The sequence below is a fragment of the Pleurodeles waltl genome, chromosome 11 (assembly GCF_031143425.1).
Source record: "Pleurodeles waltl isolate 20211129_DDA chromosome 11, aPleWal1.hap1.20221129, whole genome shotgun sequence".
Classification (NCBI taxonomy): Eukaryota; Metazoa; Chordata; class Amphibia; order Caudata; family Salamandridae; genus Pleurodeles; species Pleurodeles waltl.
In genome coordinates this window covers 827,153,991-827,172,039 of record NC_090450.1, presented here as the reverse complement: position 1 = coordinate 827,172,039, position 18,049 = coordinate 827,153,991, and the positions used below count along the sequence as shown (strand labels likewise).

Sequence of the window (18,049 nt, the reverse complement as noted above, 5' to 3'; positions counted from 1 at the left end):
AGTGTATAGGTGCTCCATGTAACAGAGCAGAGCAAGTGATTCAGCACTACTCAGGTCAGAAAGTTCTATAATTCATACAAGCTTAAATAATATTTCTAACTGTTGCACCATTGGTCACTTGAAGAGGGTCCTAAGTGCATACAAGTATTGTTTTACTAACAGTCTTGAGAATGCTACCATATTTTGTCCTGATGAAGACCCTGTAATGAAGCATCACACAGAGTTGAAAATGACCCGCTATATTGACTAGATATTGGTTGTACAGAATTGTAGGGCCTAGATTTATATCATTATTAGGACCTCTTCTAACCCGCTTTTGCAGAGTCAATATTGTGTTTATCCATTCGTTTGCTGTGCATACTCAATGTTTACTCACCAATGACTCACACTGTGCCATTACATGGAGGACCTACTTCAGTAATATTGTAACATTGTCTGTGGATGCCTTCTTTTAATTTACACGAATACAAGTTTGGTTTAACAGAAACATTGTCTGGAGCTTTGAAATCCTTTTGGGGGTTTGCTATACAGTTTTGGCCTCTCACTGTGTCTCTGTATGAGAAGGAACCTCTGTTACTTTGTAAGTAGGCACGGCATGTCTTGGAACCCCTGTTTCAGTGCTCGTCAATGAATGACGGGCATCACAGGCCTTACGGAGGTTACCTCTTCTCCGAGTTCAGATGTATAAACTTTCCTCTACGGTTAGCATTCAACCTGGTCACATCCACCTCCTTACATATCTCTCATTTTACGGACTCAATTACTCTTGATGTGCATTCCTGTTGGAGCTTATTAGTCATGTTAGGAGCGACTAAGTCCTGCCTCTCTGGAACTGATTATTTAATCACCTGCTTTTCCTTACATTTTGGCAAACAGCAACTGCCCCACAGGAAAATGTTTGCAATGATGAAGCACCAGTGCTTATGTTTTCTTGTGTGCTCCGCATCATAGTTCCTAACTACTTGCCAAGAATATTGTCTCAACATCATTAAAAACATGGTAAGCATCCAGCAATTCCGCAGAAATCTTTGGTGACAGTACAGTATATGGTGCAATCCTAAATACTTTCCATTCATCAAGACCCTTTTCTTGCCACATAAACTGAAAAGTACAAGTTTCACATAAGTGAGCCGATGGCCGCCATTGGCGCAAAGCAGACACACAACAGAAGTTCGCTCGCAGTAAAACGTATCAGTAAAAACGCAATTATCCATGTAACCGGGTCGGTGTCATGCAAAGCACTCGACTACTACCAAACGCGATCGCACTGTGAAATAGAGAGAAAAAGTAGTCCAGAAACCATGCAGAAAACATCGAGCCCCGTATGTTTTTAGTAGTTAGTCTGTGCGCTTGAGGAGGGCTAAACACCAGAAAAGGCATGACGTACGCATGCCTTTCACTAATGAAATCAAGCTAATTTTAAAAGGCAAGCCCACGAACCAACCAAACTGATGGGAGTGGCATGGGTGTGGTTACAGGGCCATAGAGAGATTACACCAGGGACAGAGCGATTTTTGCTCGACCCTAAAAGGGATGTTGGGAATGGCCCTTTTTTGCAGGGTTATCCCCAAAGTTTTGGCCTTCTTCCTCCTATTTTTTCAGATCTGTTTTGCTGGGTTGTCACTTTACCACTGCAGATCAGTGCTAAAGTGCAAGTGCTCCCTATGTAAATTGATTGGCAAATTTGATTTACTAGCAAGTCCCTAGTAAAGTGCACTATGTATGCCTAGGGTCTGTAAGTCAAATGCTTCTAGTCGGCCTGCAGCACTGATTTGTCCCACCCACAGGAGTAGCCCTGTAAACATGTCTTATCAGTGTCTGTTGGTGTAGTTGTGCACTGCCAATTCGACCTGGCAATTGTACCCACTTACCAGGCCCAAACCTTCCATTTTTAAGAAGCCCCTAAGGTAGGCTCCAGGTAGCTCCATGGGCAGGGTGCAGCGTATTTAAAAGGAAGGACATGCACTGGTGTTTTTTACATGTCCGGATAGTGAAATACTGCCAATTTCGGGTTTCACTATTGCAAGGCCTACCTCTCCAATAAATTAACATGGGGATTTCATTTAAGTTCCTCTTGAATTTAATTTCCCATTGGGAGAAGATAGAGACATGGAGTTTGGGGTCTCTGAACCCAGAATTTAAAGATACATCTTTGGTCGAGTTGATTTTTAGATTGTCTGTTTGAAAATGCCACTTTCAGAAAGTGGCCATTTTCGTGCTTAACCATTCTGTGCCTCTGCCTGCCTGTGGAATTCACGTCTGGGTTGGGCTGTTTGTGAATTCCCTCTCGACATTGACATAAAGGGAGCTGAGGTGTGTCCTGCATATCCTGATGAGTCTCCTGAGCTACACTGGGGAGGGAGGAGCTGACACCTATACCTGAAATGTCTGTGCCTGTCCTCACACAATGCAGCCTCTGACCTACTGGAGTGTGTCTGGAGCCAGGCCTGAGCAAGGTAGGATCTTGTCAACAACAGAGACTTTACTTTGAAATTTGCCTACTTCAAAGGCAGAAATGAGTATAAGTAGTGGACCCAAAACCCCAGACTTTTAGAACACTTCTGGATCAAGAGGAACCTCAGCCAAGAAGACGAGCTGAAGAGATAGAGGATGAGTACTTCCCCTTTGCTGTGTGTTTTGCTGGGTTGGCCTGCAGTTGCTGCTTCTGCCTTACGGAGGACAAAGACTGGACTTTGCTATGTATCCTGCTTGTGAAGTTTCTCCAAGGTCTTGAAGTAGAGCTTGCCTCCTGCTGGAAGTCTCAGGGATATCAAAGACTTCAGAGTCATATGCATACAGCACTGGGAACTGTGCTTTTTGTGCTGCAGCAGAAGAAACACCACCAAGATGCTAGTACCTGCATGGTGACCTGGCGATGCCACATGGAGCTGTGGCCAGCTTTGCACCGCAACCCTGGTCTCACTGATGCCGCCACATGCTTGCATCGTGACCTGTGGGCCCTGCACTCCGCATCACCTTGCTCACACCTCACCCTTAGTATCTCTGACAACAACGCTTTACGCTGACACAGACCCCGATATCTGCACCGTAGCCCAAGGACACTCCTCGTGAGGTACACGAAGCACCGACCCATCCCGCACTGCAGTCCTGGTCCACAGACACCTACGCCATCAACTCCAGCATCGTCAGACGCCCCTGCATGCACCGAACCACTGCCTGCGCCGCATTGTACCACCGCTTTGGGCATACAGACAGCAATTCAGCAGTGATGATGCCGCTGCCTCGAACGCGACCTGACGCCGCACTCCTGATCTCATCTCGAGGATCTGGACGCCAGTCATTTCCAAGGTACTGTTTGTGGGTCTTCCCGACACTGTAGCTGGCCTGCGACTCCGCGATTGGCCTGAACTGTTGGATTTGTTATTCACAACGCCTTGACAGCCCCAGACAGAGCTATCAACTTCAAGGAACTGTATTATTAGTAATTCTTGCAAAATTCATATCTTTATTACTGTATGTTGGATTTTTCTCATTTTGGTCTTGTTGTACTCAGATAAATATTGGATATTTTTCTAAAACTGGTGTAGTGTTATTTTGTAGTGTTTTCACTATATTACTGTGCGTTGTGTGCAAATGCTTTACACATTGCTTCTGAGATAAACCTGACTTCTCGTGCCAAGCTACCAAGGGGGTGAGCAGGAGTTATCTGAGCCGGGTATCTCCCTTACCCTAACTAGAGTGAGGGCCACTACTCGGGAAAGGTGTAAACTAACTGCCAACTAGAGACCCAATTTCTAACAGAGGACATATTTCAGACTTAACTTAATTTTTGTAGGACCGTGCCAACCCTATACAGAGATTAGAATACGAGCTTTGACACCACTATTAGAGGTTGGGAGTTTTTATCTTTTAGGTCCCTTTTATAAATTATGCTCTTGCATTGTCCGGGTCTTGATGCATTTATCTTGTCATGTTTCAGTGTCTAGTGGCTTAGAACCTGGACATCAGAGATTTACTGCAGTGGTTTTTGATGAACAGGAGACACTGAAACGACAGGACTGATTGATGTATCATCCCTCCATTAGCATTATCTTGTTGGAGACAGGAACTATCATTGTACTGCTTCAATCACTAGTTTTAGAACTGAGCAGTGCATAATTACAGAAATACATGAAGCAAAATAGGGGAATGGAGTACTACTTCAATGTTCTATCCGATTCTTTTTTGTCAAGAGTTGACGACAACAGGGAATGTTGCTCTTCAGGTAAGGTATCAGCTTGCAATGCTTGCTGGCTAATGCAGGCAAAGTATAATTCCACATCCCTACTAACTGCTGGCCGAATGGCCTTTCAGTTGGTGGCACGCACAAACATGGAAATCCCCACTAACCATGCTACACGGTACAGCCATGGACTCACAAAGCAAAGGGTTAAGCCAGCAGCAATGTCCACTTAGGTGTGTGTGGTACCCACACAGTCTGAATCTATGACTGACAGCACTCTTCAAAAGTGAGGGCTTCCAGCATTTCCAGTTCCCCTTCTCCATTATTCTTTGGCTCAAAGCAGCACCACAGAGAGAAACGGATGCCTCTACATTTCTGCCCCTCACCCATTGCTGAGACAGAGTACACTTGACAGCACCAGGGAAAGAGAGCAGGATGACTCACAATGGCCTGAATAGCATTTCAGACCTTGGAGTAGCACGCCATGATTTTCCTGGTAGAGGTTGTGCCCAACAGGCAGACTCATCAATAGAATAGTGTGTGCTGCTAGTAGAAGCATTTCAAACAGGGGCTAGAACACTATATTAAGTGGGATGAAAAAAGTACAAAAGTGTTGGAAATAGCCCTTTCTGCAAGGTCACCCCCAAATTTTTTGCCTTCTTCCTGCCCTTTTTGCTGACTTCGTTTTTGTTGGCTTTAGGACTCTGAGCACTCTCCCAGTGCTGATCAATGCTAAAGTGCAGGTGATCTAAACATGGTAAAATTGGCTTATCCACAATTGCCATATTTAAATATAAGACACTAGTAATGTGCACTATAGTTTTCCAGGGCCTGTAAATTGAATGCTACTAGTGGGCCTGCAGCTTTGATTGTTCCACCATCTCCAATAGTCTGTAGTAAACATGTCTCAGGAATGCCACTACAGTGCCAGTGCATGCAGTTTTAAACTGCCACTTCCACCTTCCTTTTTATTAAATGTAAGTCACCCCTAAGGTAGGCCCCAGTTAACCAGGAGGGCAGGGTGCAATGTCTTTAAAGAGTGTGACATGTACTTTTAGGCTTAACATGCCCTGGCAGTGAAACTCTATCAAATTTGTTTTTGACTACTGTAACGCCTAGTCCTCCCATATGTTAATATTGAGATTATCTTAGAACACCTTCTAAGTGTAATTTCCGATTGTGACAACATAGAAATGTGGAATCTGGTATCCCTGGACTCACAATTTAAAAAAACACAACTTATAGTGAAGTATGATTTTAAATTGTAAGTCTCAAAATCCCACTTTTAAAACGTTGGCATTTTCTTATTTTAACCATTCTGTGCGTCAGCCTGTCTCTGAATATACGTCTGTGGAGGATGACAGCTGTGCTGTAGAAGGGACTGCCAATTTGCTACTTGCTTTGCTGGGTTGGCCTGCTGTTTCTTGCCTGGTGTGAGAAGGACTGGACCTGTTCTCTAAATCCTTGAAACTCAGTTCTCCAAGGGCTTGCCTCCTCTTCTTCTGAAGTCTCAGGGACACACAAAGACTTCTAACAAGCCTACTGCAACTCCTGGACCAGTCTTCAACCAGCTCCCTGCCCCCTAGAGGTACCCCAAGCAAAAATAACAGATTATTGATGGAATGCTGAACAATGCAAACATTCACCCCAGTCACAGAACTGGGTTTAATTAATTGTTTTTTTTCTCACCACACCACCCCAGTTTGAACCCAGCCATTTGCAAATTAATCATGACCCTGCTCCCCATGGAAACATCCCCTGCAGCCCTGGGCCCTTCGAAGTGGGTTTTGCTCTTCACATCAAGCATTGGGTTCGTTCGCACCGGAACGGCGCGGCTCGCACAAAGAATCAGCACGAGCGGACACAATTATGGATCTTTGCACAGCAGCATCGCTGCTCACAACTGTGAAGCTCTAGCATGTCCGTCTGCGATGCCCGGCAGCTCTTCATACCTGCGAACGGACTCTTGGCACCAAAATGAGAAGGTAACATTTCAGCTGGACTTACCTGGGACTGTAGCCGACCTGTGCTCCATCACGGTCAGCCTGAACTTTTGAACTGAACCCGGGCTAGCTCACCCAGATATGCTCAGTTGGTGCTTTATGCTTCTAAGCACTACATTGCAGTATAATCTTTAAAAACTTAAGATTTTGAGTTCTCCTTATTGGATTTTTGTTGCTTTTGGCTTGTTTCACTCAGATATTCTCTACTTTCTAAACAGGTGTCTTTTGTGGTTTTTTCACTGTTAAGTGTTGCACAAATAATTTACACACTGCTTCATAAATTAAGCCTGATGGCTCCGTACGAAGCAACCAGAGGGTGAGCACTGGTTAATTTAGGGTGTGTATCTGACTTACCCCAAATAGGATTGTGGTCCCTACTTGGATAGAGAGCATACCTCTGCCAACTAAAGACCCAACTCCTAACAAGCAGTCTTTGAAATGAGGCATGACCAAAGAAGCCGACCGAGGAAGCTCTTACATGAGACATTATCTTCCCAAATGTTTTTGAACCACAACCCAATTTTTTATAACAACAAACTTTCCCAACCCACCTAGCTTTAACGGACATTACACAGAAGGTTGTTTAATGTAACTAAAGCATTGTGTGGCAGTGTACTGTCATTTACAAGCAGCATATTTTCCATTAAAATGGCCAGTAAATTGGCACAGGCGTACAGTTTTACTGATAAAACTGTATTTGCACACAAATGTTAATGAGGGGAATTCAGGTTTCTATGACTATTTAACATTTGTGCATCACCAAATAAGGTGTCTTGAATTGCTTTTATCCTCTTAAAATCTGTTTACATCACACTTCAGAATTACAGAAAATGTGCTTCCTTAACTGCTGACTGTACAGTTAATTTACAAGTATCTACATTTTGCAGTACATTACATAAAATTGACATACTACAGCCTTTCTTATTGCACTTCCTCTACCCCAGCAAGACTGTCACATAACTCACTTTACTTTCTCTGGCTGCAAAGTTAGAGGAGCTTGTAAACACCAATCCCCATGTTAAAAAATAAGAGCAATTTGTCAGAAGATACAATCCGATATTTGATCTCCGTCTTTGAAGAGTAGCAAAGTGACCGGATAAATACAGAATTTAAAGGCATCTTTAGTTATTGGTTGAACTTTCGTGACCTACCAGAAATAGACTTGCACACTCTAAAATCACTGGTCTGTGCAAACGAAGGTGTGCCTACACAAACTGCACTTGAATACTGTACCTGATACAGCATGCCAAATGACTAGTATTTGGGTGCCTCGGTATGTGGTTTCTCTTATTACACCCAGACACATAACAATCACAATATGCACCTAAAAGAAGTGGAACATGTTAGCTTTTCCGATGCTTGTTCGCACTTATTTTTATACAATATCAAATAAATGAGCAACAACAATACTGTGAATAACAGAAATCGAAAATGTTTCAATTTTGAGCATACGAGATTGCAAATTAAGCATTACGAAGGCCGAGGAAAGGGGGTGTTCTCAGTGCCTTTATCATTTTCGTTCTCCCCTTCACATCACTATTTTATGCAATCTCTCCTCCGGAGTTAACCACTTACACCCCATTTACTGTACCTGTAAACACTGCAGTTTCTTATACTTTGCTGCGGTCAATATGTTGACATTTACGTACATCCTTCATACACTTCCACACAGAAACAGAATTACAGTTAGCACATATAAACACTGCTTTCTGAGCCCTGCAGCGCGACCAACGACAGGATAAGCAAGTAGTTTGAATAAGATTATGACCCAGTGGCAGGCACAGTGAGGAACTCATATTACCTTCTTCCTCAACTCCAGAGCTCCCAGTGTTGCCCCATAATAAACACCCATCGGTGGAAGGACTTCACCAAGACACCTACACCTACATACGACTCAGTTCAGCGTTCGCTATGTAAGAAGCATATTTTGGATGACAGAAACATATCGTGGAAAAGGAAATTCTCTTGAGGAGTAAAGCAACAACATGCAAGACAGAGCTAAACTTGTGAAATAAAACTAGGGACTGATTTAGAGACATCAGGGATTTTGCATGCAAATTTAAGGATATGAACAAAGGACCTTTTTCAATATTGTTTTATCACTGACCTACGGAGAGCTGGCTGGACTCGTCCCACCTAAAGAACTGCACTGACACAGAGCCTCCCTTTTTCAATGGCGAAGAAAGTGTGTACATGGCAGCTAAAAAAAGGCACTATGCAAATCCTGTCAACTGTGGCTTGATGAAAGTATTGAGTGAGTTTTCTGAAAGAAGCTGTAAATCTATTGAACATGCATACACACACACAATCACTATACTAAATATCCCAGCACAAAAAGGGTTCCGTCATTCACACACTATTACAAACATGCCATGACCCATACGCTAAAGACACGCAGTTACAACATAGCATACACACACCTGCACATCATCACACACGCACCTACACAGACCTCGCAAGATTTTATAAATTTTAGGCGACCTGATTAGCATATTTAATGAGATCACGGGAATTGATATAACACAAGTTTTGACAGCAAAGGTGTAAACCACAAAAAGGGACATCAGAAAATGGATCAAAAATCAACAGAAACGTAAAGTGAATAAAATAATGCACGGAAGAAGTGGCACTCAAGAGATATGTATAAAACGGCTCCTACTATCGATGGAAAACAGCCAGGGCCTCAACTATGGTAGGATTGCTTCTAGGAGCCTCTACCACTCCCAGCTGTGCTCTGCAATCAGCAGAATTTTGATTATTGGAGCTTTATGACTGTATATGCAGTTAATGAGTTTACTGCTGATTGTTGCACTTGTGTCTGTACTACCGCGCGCTACCTGGTACGTGTTTGCACAACTCAGACCGGTGTTGCACCTGGTCTGAGCGTTAAAGAAAAGCGCGCAGTACCTGCCCTTACCATGCATGTGTTCTGAGCTACTAAGGCGTAGTAAAACCATGTTCAATACACAAATATCAAAATAATTATCTGTCAATGTTTCTTTTAGGGTGGTGGATGCAAAAACCATGCTCAATGCACAGATATCAAAATAATAATCTTTGTTAATGTTTCTTTTTAGATAGTCGCTGCAAAAAGTTAATGTTTCCTGTGACAATCGGGCTACCTTTAGATGGTAGATAGTTCATTATCCAAAACACTCCTACGCCAAGCTGCCTCTAACGATACTACTGCTTCCCTCACCTTTCAAATACAGGACCTGCCTGATCCACCTCACGGGGGAGCGCCAAAGCATCGTGCACGTTCACTGTGAATGCACCAATCACCCTAACACAAAAAATACCAGCCCGTCTGCGCACCAATCACAACGGTCCAGAGCGATCAGCCAATCAATAATTCTCACACGCAAAGCCCCAATCGCTTTCTAAGTTGCTGCGAACAGGCATTCCTCGATACGAAAGTTTTTGATGAGTGTTGTTTATTTCAACCCAGCATACCACAAATCGGCTCGAGGCTGTCGGTTATCGTGCGAGAAGTGTTACTTCTTACATTGTAGTGAAATGCGGCGTCGACGTATGAACAACGACGACTCGTTGCTGTTAGAAGCTGCCGCAAATTTCAAATGAGCTATTCTACTCTGTTAACATAGGAGTTCAATTTTCACCTAATAAAGTATATTTGGTTATTACTTAAAAAAAGATACACTAAACTATTTGTGACAAAGCTGATCCTACATATGGCACCTTGTAAGCTGAAGTGCACAATTCAACATGGCCGCCATGTGGCGACTTTCTTGAAACTAGTTGCGGAACGTATTCCGCACTTTTATTTTAATTTATTTCGTTGGATTTAACATCCATCTTGAAATTAGACTCGTTGTACAGCTGTTCACGTAGGGTTCTTCGTTAAGAGGACGTGGTCCAGGTTTAGGATTAGAAAGTCAACTCTTGTAACAACTTTGTAAAATACGTAAGCTAATGATAATAACATAAAGCACAATTAGTTCACAATATCAGAGAATAATTACCAATCATTCATTAGTTTTATTCCGTGTTTTATAATGAAATGAGAATATTTACTAGTAACCTGTGTGATATTCGGATAGTTTGGAAAAATATATATATTTATCTACCATCATATTGAAGTTGACAGAGACAGCACTATTCAAATATGGACGCGTTGTTAATGTCACCCGATCCAGCAGGTCATATTTCAAACAGACAGACATCTTGACCGCTGCGTGTTTCTTTTTGGATTTGGTATGTTTCTGCTCAAGCCGCAAGCGTTATTGAGTTAGGTTCCTTTCGCCTTTCATAGACGGCGATTGTGCGTCACGTGGAGGGATCCCCCAATGTGGTCTTACGTTTATGCCTCAGACCGGAAGCACAATAAGACGAATAGTAATGCTACTGGAGAGATTTACACTGAGGGCGCTCTGTGCCGCGCTTGCCCGTGAGTACAGACCGCTTCTGGAAAAGTGCCCCTGTGCGTTAGGATGTGCGGCTTCTAGGCACGGACATAGTGCCGCCATTGTCACTGTTAACAACCACGATGCTGTTACCTGGAGATTGAACACCTATCTTCTAAGTACAAGTAAACGGTTGGCTGCTCGGCATCATCATCATCTTCCTACCACCAGTGCCTACCATGACTTTGGGGACTGGAGACCGAACATCTTTTTATGCTCAGCCACTGGACTTGCAGCCGATCAGCACTATCTTCCCATTGCCAGCCAAGGTACTGGATCTGAGAGGCTGAGCACCCCTCGGCTCACGAGTGGCCGTACACCCAGGCATGCCTGTTTCCTAGGGGGCCACCAGTTCATCCGTCGTTTCAGAGCTGTAACTATTAACGCACACGATCCTGCGTTTATTTATAGCCACACGCATTATCTATCAAAGATGGGCTCCAAGGGAACTTACAGCATGTCCCAGTCAGACGGAACATGCTGGAACTGTCAAAAACATGTGCACATAGACTTGTTTTTCTGCCCCTCATGCAGTGCCATTCAGCCTCCAGACCCATCTAAGGATTACTTTCAGATCATGAACAGGTGAGTTCATTTATGTGTTTGAACGAATGCCAAATTGTTAGCAATTTATTTCCGCATCGTAGTTTTTGTTGTCTGATTATTACAATAGCAACTGTAAAAAAAATATTGAAGTTAGTTGTCAGTGTTACCTGGTGAAATAATCAGCCTGCAGCATACGGAGGACATGCGAAACGTAAAACGGAACAAATAATAATATTGACATGTCCGTCAAAAAATAGTTTCTTAAGACACTGGGCTTACTTATATCCAAGCATCCACGAGTTACAATTATAAATCTTAATTCTAAAAGATTGCCCCAAACATGTAAGAAAATGGAAAGTAGCTACAGCATCGCAATACAAACGATTATGTAAAATATAAGAAGTCGGTTGGTCACCTGATTTTAAAGGGTAATGTATTTAAGGATATCAAAGTTTTTCTGAAACTAATATAGTTCTAACAAACTAACATTTTTGCTGTCCTAAAATAATAATTGTATTAAGATCTTGGGTGCCTGAAAAGTGCAGTGTGATAACATGCGAAATGTCCTGCAAGTGGAGTTAATACATTTTGTTTGTCCACATCTGCCTCATCCCTTACAATATATTACATTCTAACAGTCATAATTATTTCCCTCAAATGTATTTATTCTCTCAGTGTTTACCTTGCTCAAATGGTTCCCTGAAAGGGACAAATAAATTGTAAATTAGAAAAATAGGCTCCACTTTGTGATGCTCCTGATTTTATTAATTCTCCTTGTACCAAAAAACCTCCATTTTGTTTTGCTTTCAGGGTGTCTCTGTCTCAATTTTCTGCCATCTTTAATGACATGTTCATACAACAGGATCATCATTTTTTGTTCACTTTTTATTTTCCCTCACTCTTTAGTAATTCCAATAGTCTGCATTTCACTTTGGTGTGCTATTGAGAGACCTACAGTTCTCCAGTATCTTATTTGCCTTCTGTTACATTCACTCGTATCTTCTTATGCACATGCCCATGTTTTCTAAGTTGCATTCAGTCTGATGTCATATTTCCATTGCTAAATGCTGCAAAGAAAGAGGGGCAGGGGCTGTTCTTAACAGTTTGTCAGAGTGCTATCATAGTGTGAGTGTTAGACCTGACAGGCTTAGGGTGGTCATCCCCCAACTTTTTGCCTGCCTCCCTGCCACTTTTCTTACACAGTTTTTGCTGGTTTTACGATTCTGCACACTTTACCACTGCCAATCAGTGCTAAAGTGCATATGCTCTGGCCCTTAAACATGTTAACATTGCTTCACACCCAATTGGTATATGTGATCTACTTGTAAATACCTAGTGAAGAGGCACTACATGTGCTCAGGGCCGGTAGATTGAATGCTACTAGTGGCCCTGCAGCACTGGTTGTGCCCCCCACATAAGTAGCCCTTTAACCATGTCTCAGGCCTGCCATTGCAAGGCCTGTGTGTGCAGTTTCACTGCCATTTCAACATGGCATTTAAAAGTACTTGCCAAGCTTTAAACTCCCCTTTTTCTACATATGTCACCTCTAAGGCAGGCCCTAGGTAACCCATAGGGCAGAGTGCTATGTAGGTGAAAGGCAGGACATGTACATGTGTGTGTTTTTTATGTGTCCTGGTAGTGGAGAATTCCTAAATTTGTTTTCTACTACTGTTAGGCCTGCTCCTTTCATAGGATAACATTAGGGCTACCCTCATATACTGTTTGAGTGATAGATTCTGATCAGAAAGGGGTACCCAGGTCGTATTTAGTATGGCCAGAATGGTAATACAAAATCCTGCTTATTGGAGGAAGTTGGATTTTATACTGTGTAGGAAGCTGGCTCTCTGTATATACTATATCAAAATGAGATACAGTGTGCACAGAGCGCAGAGGTTACCCAGAGGCTAAAGTAGATAATACTAATGCTTCTTTTGTGGTAGGCTTATCAGAGGGTAGTGCAAAGCACTTGTTGTGCGCACACACACACACACACACACACAAACAATAGTAGAAGCACACACTCAATGACTTAACTCCAGACCAATGGTTTTTATATAGCAAAAATATATTTTCCTAATTTGTTTTAAGAACCACAAGATTCAAGTTGCAGGTAAGTACTTCAATAGATTCGTATTTCAAAGATGTATCAACAGTATTGTTTGAAATCGATAAATTATACAGTTTTTGAAATATTGGCAATAATGTGTTTTAAAAATGGACACTGCAATTGTCAGAAACCGTTCCTGGGGGCAAGAAGAGTTAGATCGTTTTACATGTAAGTAAAACACTTATAGTTACAGTCTCCAGGGGTTAGGAAGTCCACAGGTTGAAGTTCAAGTTTACCCCATTGACCCACCACCAGCAACACTGGGCCGGCCGGTTGCAGAGATCAAAGTGTAGGCAAAATTTACATGGGCTCCTATGGAGACTGGGTGCACTCAGTTTCAGATCTACAGGCAGGTAAGTACCTGAGACTTCGGAGGGCAGTCCTGGAGGGGGTATAGAGGAGCACGGGGGGCACAAGTAAGCACCAAACATACACCCTCAGCGGCGCTGGGGCGGCCGGAAGCAAAAAAGATGTCGGGTCTCCAATGATTCTCTATGAGGTAACCCCGGGGGTCACTCAGATGCTGCAGGCGAGGTCCAAGGGGTTGTCTCGGGCAAACCACAGGCTGGACAGGGAGGAGGACCGCCTGCTGAACGTTGCTGCGCCGGGTGTCGGTTTCTTCAAGGCCCGGGGCTGTGGGTGCAGTGGGCCTTATAGGCATCGGATATCTTCGTCCGGAGCTTTCGTGGTCAGGAGGTCCTCGGGATTCCCTCTGCAGGCATCGTCTGGAGGGGTGGAGAGGTCACCAAGGGTGGGCACTTGCTTGGAATCACCTGGGGATCCTCTCTAGCTGGTTGGGCCACCTGGACATGGGCTGTGGGCATCAGGTGCAGAGTGGTTAGGACTCACACATTTGGAGTGAGGTTGGAGTCCTTAGTTGTTGGTTTCTTCTTGGGCAGGGCCGCTGTTCACAGGAGTTCTTGGTCCTTTTGGGTGCAGGGCAGTCCTCTGGAGCTTTGCAGAGGTCGCTGGTTCCACTGGATGCGTCACTGTCTTTTTTGCAGGTTCTTTGAAGCAGGAGACAGGCAGGTAGGGCTGGGGCCAAATCAGTTGTCGTCTTTCTTCTTCTCTGCTGGGGGTTTCAGCTAAGCAGTCCTTCTTGTCAGGTTGCCAGGAATCTGGTGAGCAGGTTCAGGGACGCCCTTAAATCCTAGTTTTAGGGGTCAGAGGGCGGTAGCCAATGGATACTGTCCCTAAGGGTAGCAACACCCTCCTTGTGCCCACTCCCTTTGGGAAGGGGGGCACAAACCTAATCCTAGTGGTCCCTGCCCGCCAAATCAAGATGGAGTATTCTGCAGGGAGGGGGTCATCTCAGCTCTGGGCACCTTAGGGGTGGTCCTGGCTGGGGTGGTCACTCCTCACTGTTTTCCCTAATTTCCCCACCGGACTTGCCACCAAAACTTGGGGCTTTATCCAGGGGACGGGCAACTCCACTAGCTGGAGTGCCCTGGGGTACTGTAATCCAAGGCTTGAGCCTTTGAGGCTCACCACCAGGTGTTGCAGTTCCTGCTGTGGAGTTCGTAATGACAAACTCACAGACCATATGCTCAGTTTGGCTACACTGCATTTACAGTGTCTAAGAATGAACTTAGACACCGTAGGAGCACATTGCTCATGCAGCTATGCCATCACCTGTGGTATACTGCACCCTGCCTTAGGGCTGTAAGGCTTGCTAGAGGGGTGACTTAACTATGCCACTGGCAGTGGTTTGTGGGCATGGCACCCTTAGAGGGGTGCCATGTCGACTTTGTTTTTTTCTCCCCACCAGCACACACAAGCTGAAAGGCAGTGTACATGTGCTTGGTGAGCGGTCCACCTAGGGTGGCATAATACATGCTGCAGCCCTTGGGGACCTTCCATGGCCACAGGGTCCTTGGTACCAGGGGTACCTTTTACAAGGGACTTAACTGTGTGCCAAGGCTGTGCCAATTGTGGAAACAAAGTTACAGATTTTCGGAAAGAGCACTGGTGCTGGGGCCTGGTTAGCAGGATCCCAGTACACTGTCAATCAAAGTTGGCATCAACACTAGACAAAAAGCGGAGGGTAACCATGCCAACAGTGGCACTTTCCTTCTTCTTATTCTTTTAAAAATGCCACTTTTAGAAAGTGAGCGTTTCTCTGCACTTAAAATCCATCTGTGCCTTACATCCTGCCTCCAATCTACATCTGGCTGAGCTGTTTGACAGCTCCCTTGTGCATTTCACCCAGACAAACACAAACACAGGATACTCAGTCACACCTGCACTCATCTGCATACTGAATGGGTCTTTCTGGGCTGGAAAGGTGTAGGGCTGACACTTACATTTCAAAAGCTAGTGGCCTGCCCTCACACAATTGACTGCCAAACCCCTTACTGGGACCCTGGCAGACAAACCTGTACTGAAAGGGGACCATGTGCACTTCCAAACCACTCATTGAAGTCTCCCCCACTTCAAAGGCATTTTTGGGTATATAAACTGGGCCCCTGACCCCACCAAATCAGACTCTTCTGGACCAGATCCTGCAACCTGTCAAGAGGAACTGCCTGGCTGCCCAAAGGACTAACCTGGACTGCTTTGCTGTGAAGGACTGCTGCCTTGCTGGCCTCTGATATTGCTGTGAAGTGCTCTCGAAGGGCTTGGCTTGAGCATGGCTTATGTTTTCTGGAGTCGCAGGCCAAAAAGACTTCATCTCTTCAAGGAACCTCCTTGTGCGCCGAAAATGGACTCACAGCCTGCCGTAAACGACGCACAGCTTGCCATGCGGCGAGAAAAGAAATCCTTCTTTTATTTATTTTTTCTCTTTCTTTTTCAAAACATCAATGATATTTAATTATGGCATTCTGTATAGCACTCACAAAAAGTTGCTTCTGTATAAAGACAAAAAACAAATGAAACTCTTATACGCCCAAGTATCGTCATTACATATCATGTACATACATCAAACATTAACAGATATAGATATCATAGTTGAATCTCCTTGTTAACATGATCCCTGAATGTGTCAAGTATAGACATGACAATACCCATATACATTTACAGATATAGATTTCATGTGTTGAAAAAAATGAGTGCAGGATAGTAAGCACTGGATGTGGAGTATATCACATTTTCTACGTCGAGCGCGCAAGTGCTTTGATCTGTTTTAAGGATTGTGGGCATTTAACCACGCCCATGACCTTCATTCGTTCATGGGCTTGTCTTTCAAAAATCACTCAATGTCATTGGTAAATGCTTTACGTTTGTCCTGCCTTGGGGCGGTTTGGTTACCGCCTTGGACACCAACCCTGTTACAGGGATAATTGCACGATTACCGATATACTTCAGCGTTTCCAAACTACTTTTTTCTTTTGTCTGCGCTTCGTGGCTGCCATGGCGCGCGCTCAGAGCGTGAACTGGATCAGAGGTATCATTTTTTTTTACATTATATGCACTCTGATCTGCTAAGTACACGTTATTTGTAGCAGGCATATTAACCCTGTGCGCTACGTTATGATGACTCCAAATTTCCACTAGACAAAAGTGTGTTCTCTTGGCTGCCATGACACTTTCAAAGCTCAGAGCGAGAACTTGATCAACAGTATTGTTTTCGCATTATATGCACTCTGATCTGCTTAGTACACGTTCTTAGCAGCAGGCATACTAACCCTGCACACTACCTTATGATGACTCCAAGCTTCCACTTGACGAAAGTATGTTCTCTGTCCAGAAAGCACATTAATTGACAGAGTTGTTTTGACATTTTTACATTACATGCAGTTTGTGATTTGCCTTGTACACGTTCTTTGCAGCAGGCATAATAACCCTCTACGGTACCTTATGAGTCCAAGCTTCCACTAGACAAAGTACGTTCTCTCTCTAAAATAATCACCAGAACTACTTTGACAGTTTTACATTATATGTACTCTGATCTGCCTAGTACACGTTCTTTGCAGCACACATATTAATTCTGGGACTTTTATTTTTATATCGTGATACAAGATAGAAACCAGCCTTTGAAGTAGTATTCGTAGAGTTGTTCAGCTCCCTAGTTCGATGCGTGATTCGCTCATTTAGTTTGTTGCATCTTTGCATTCTGGGACTTGTAGTTTTATTCTTATAACTTGAGATAAGCTGCAAATACAAAGCAGAATCCTGACTAGATGAACTACACACACACTTTCGAGTCTGTGAAACTTGAGCTGTGTTTGCCTATATTTATAAAACTAACTTTGAGGAGAGCTTCCAGTTGATTATGCTGTACAATGGTCAATATTTGCTAACTAATATTTCAGTTCAAGACTGAGTGAGGATCATTAGTATCATGTGAGGTTGGCTCTCCTCAAGCGTGTGAAAAATCATGGGCGTTTTTGTTCGACTTCCCAGACTGCAGTAATGGGTCAGTGATCCAGTAAGCACACATTCTTGGAGTACAATTATTTATTCATTGTCCCGCGGGCAATGTTGCCTGTGCCAACTGCCAAGTAAATATGTTTGCACCTGGTAGTAGTTTGTGTTTTAAGGGCCTTGTTTAACAAAATATTCCAGAAGGCCTACTAGCCCTTTACTTATATGGAGGGCCACTGGAATTATGTGGCAGAAAGAATCAAAATATGCGGCAGGGTTGACCAATTAATGTGGCAAAAAAAGCCCAGTTATGCATTTACAATGCCAATAGCTCCAACTCGAGTAATTGCGAGGCCTATTTCATTGCTTGTTTTTCTCCTTGTGTACATAAACACTCTATGCTATACCATTAGTGATGTGGGGCAGATGCATTAGTAATATTGTTTCCACCATAAGGATATACATATTCCATGCATTACCA

At 43.6% G+C, this 18,049-nt stretch overlaps 2 protein-coding genes across 4 annotated transcripts in view; one reads left to right on the top strand and one right to left on the bottom strand.

Annotated features, from left to right (window-relative positions):
* CHEK2 (checkpoint kinase 2) overlaps nucleotides 1-9,462 on the bottom strand; it is a 230,996-nt gene extending 221,534 nt beyond the window's left edge. For 2 of the 3 annotated variants that reach the window (XM_069214672.1, XM_069214673.1), the window contains exon 1: nucleotides 9,386-9,462. The gene's annotated coding sequence lies outside the window, so the exon portion shown is untranslated. The remainder of the gene's footprint in view (nucleotides 1-9,385) is intronic. The other variant, XM_069214674.1, reaches the window with a different exon arrangement.
* A 909-nt stretch (nucleotides 9,463-10,371) lies between these two features.
* HSCB (HscB mitochondrial iron-sulfur cluster cochaperone) overlaps nucleotides 10,372-18,049 on the top strand; it is a 52,484-nt gene continuing 44,806 nt past the window's right edge. The window contains exon 1 of the mRNA XM_069214675.1: nucleotides 10,372-11,195. Within this exon, the coding sequence (XP_069070776.1) occupies nucleotides 10,510-11,195 (686 nt within the window). The 5' untranslated portion in view covers nucleotides 10,372-10,509. The remainder of the gene's footprint in view (nucleotides 11,196-18,049) is intronic.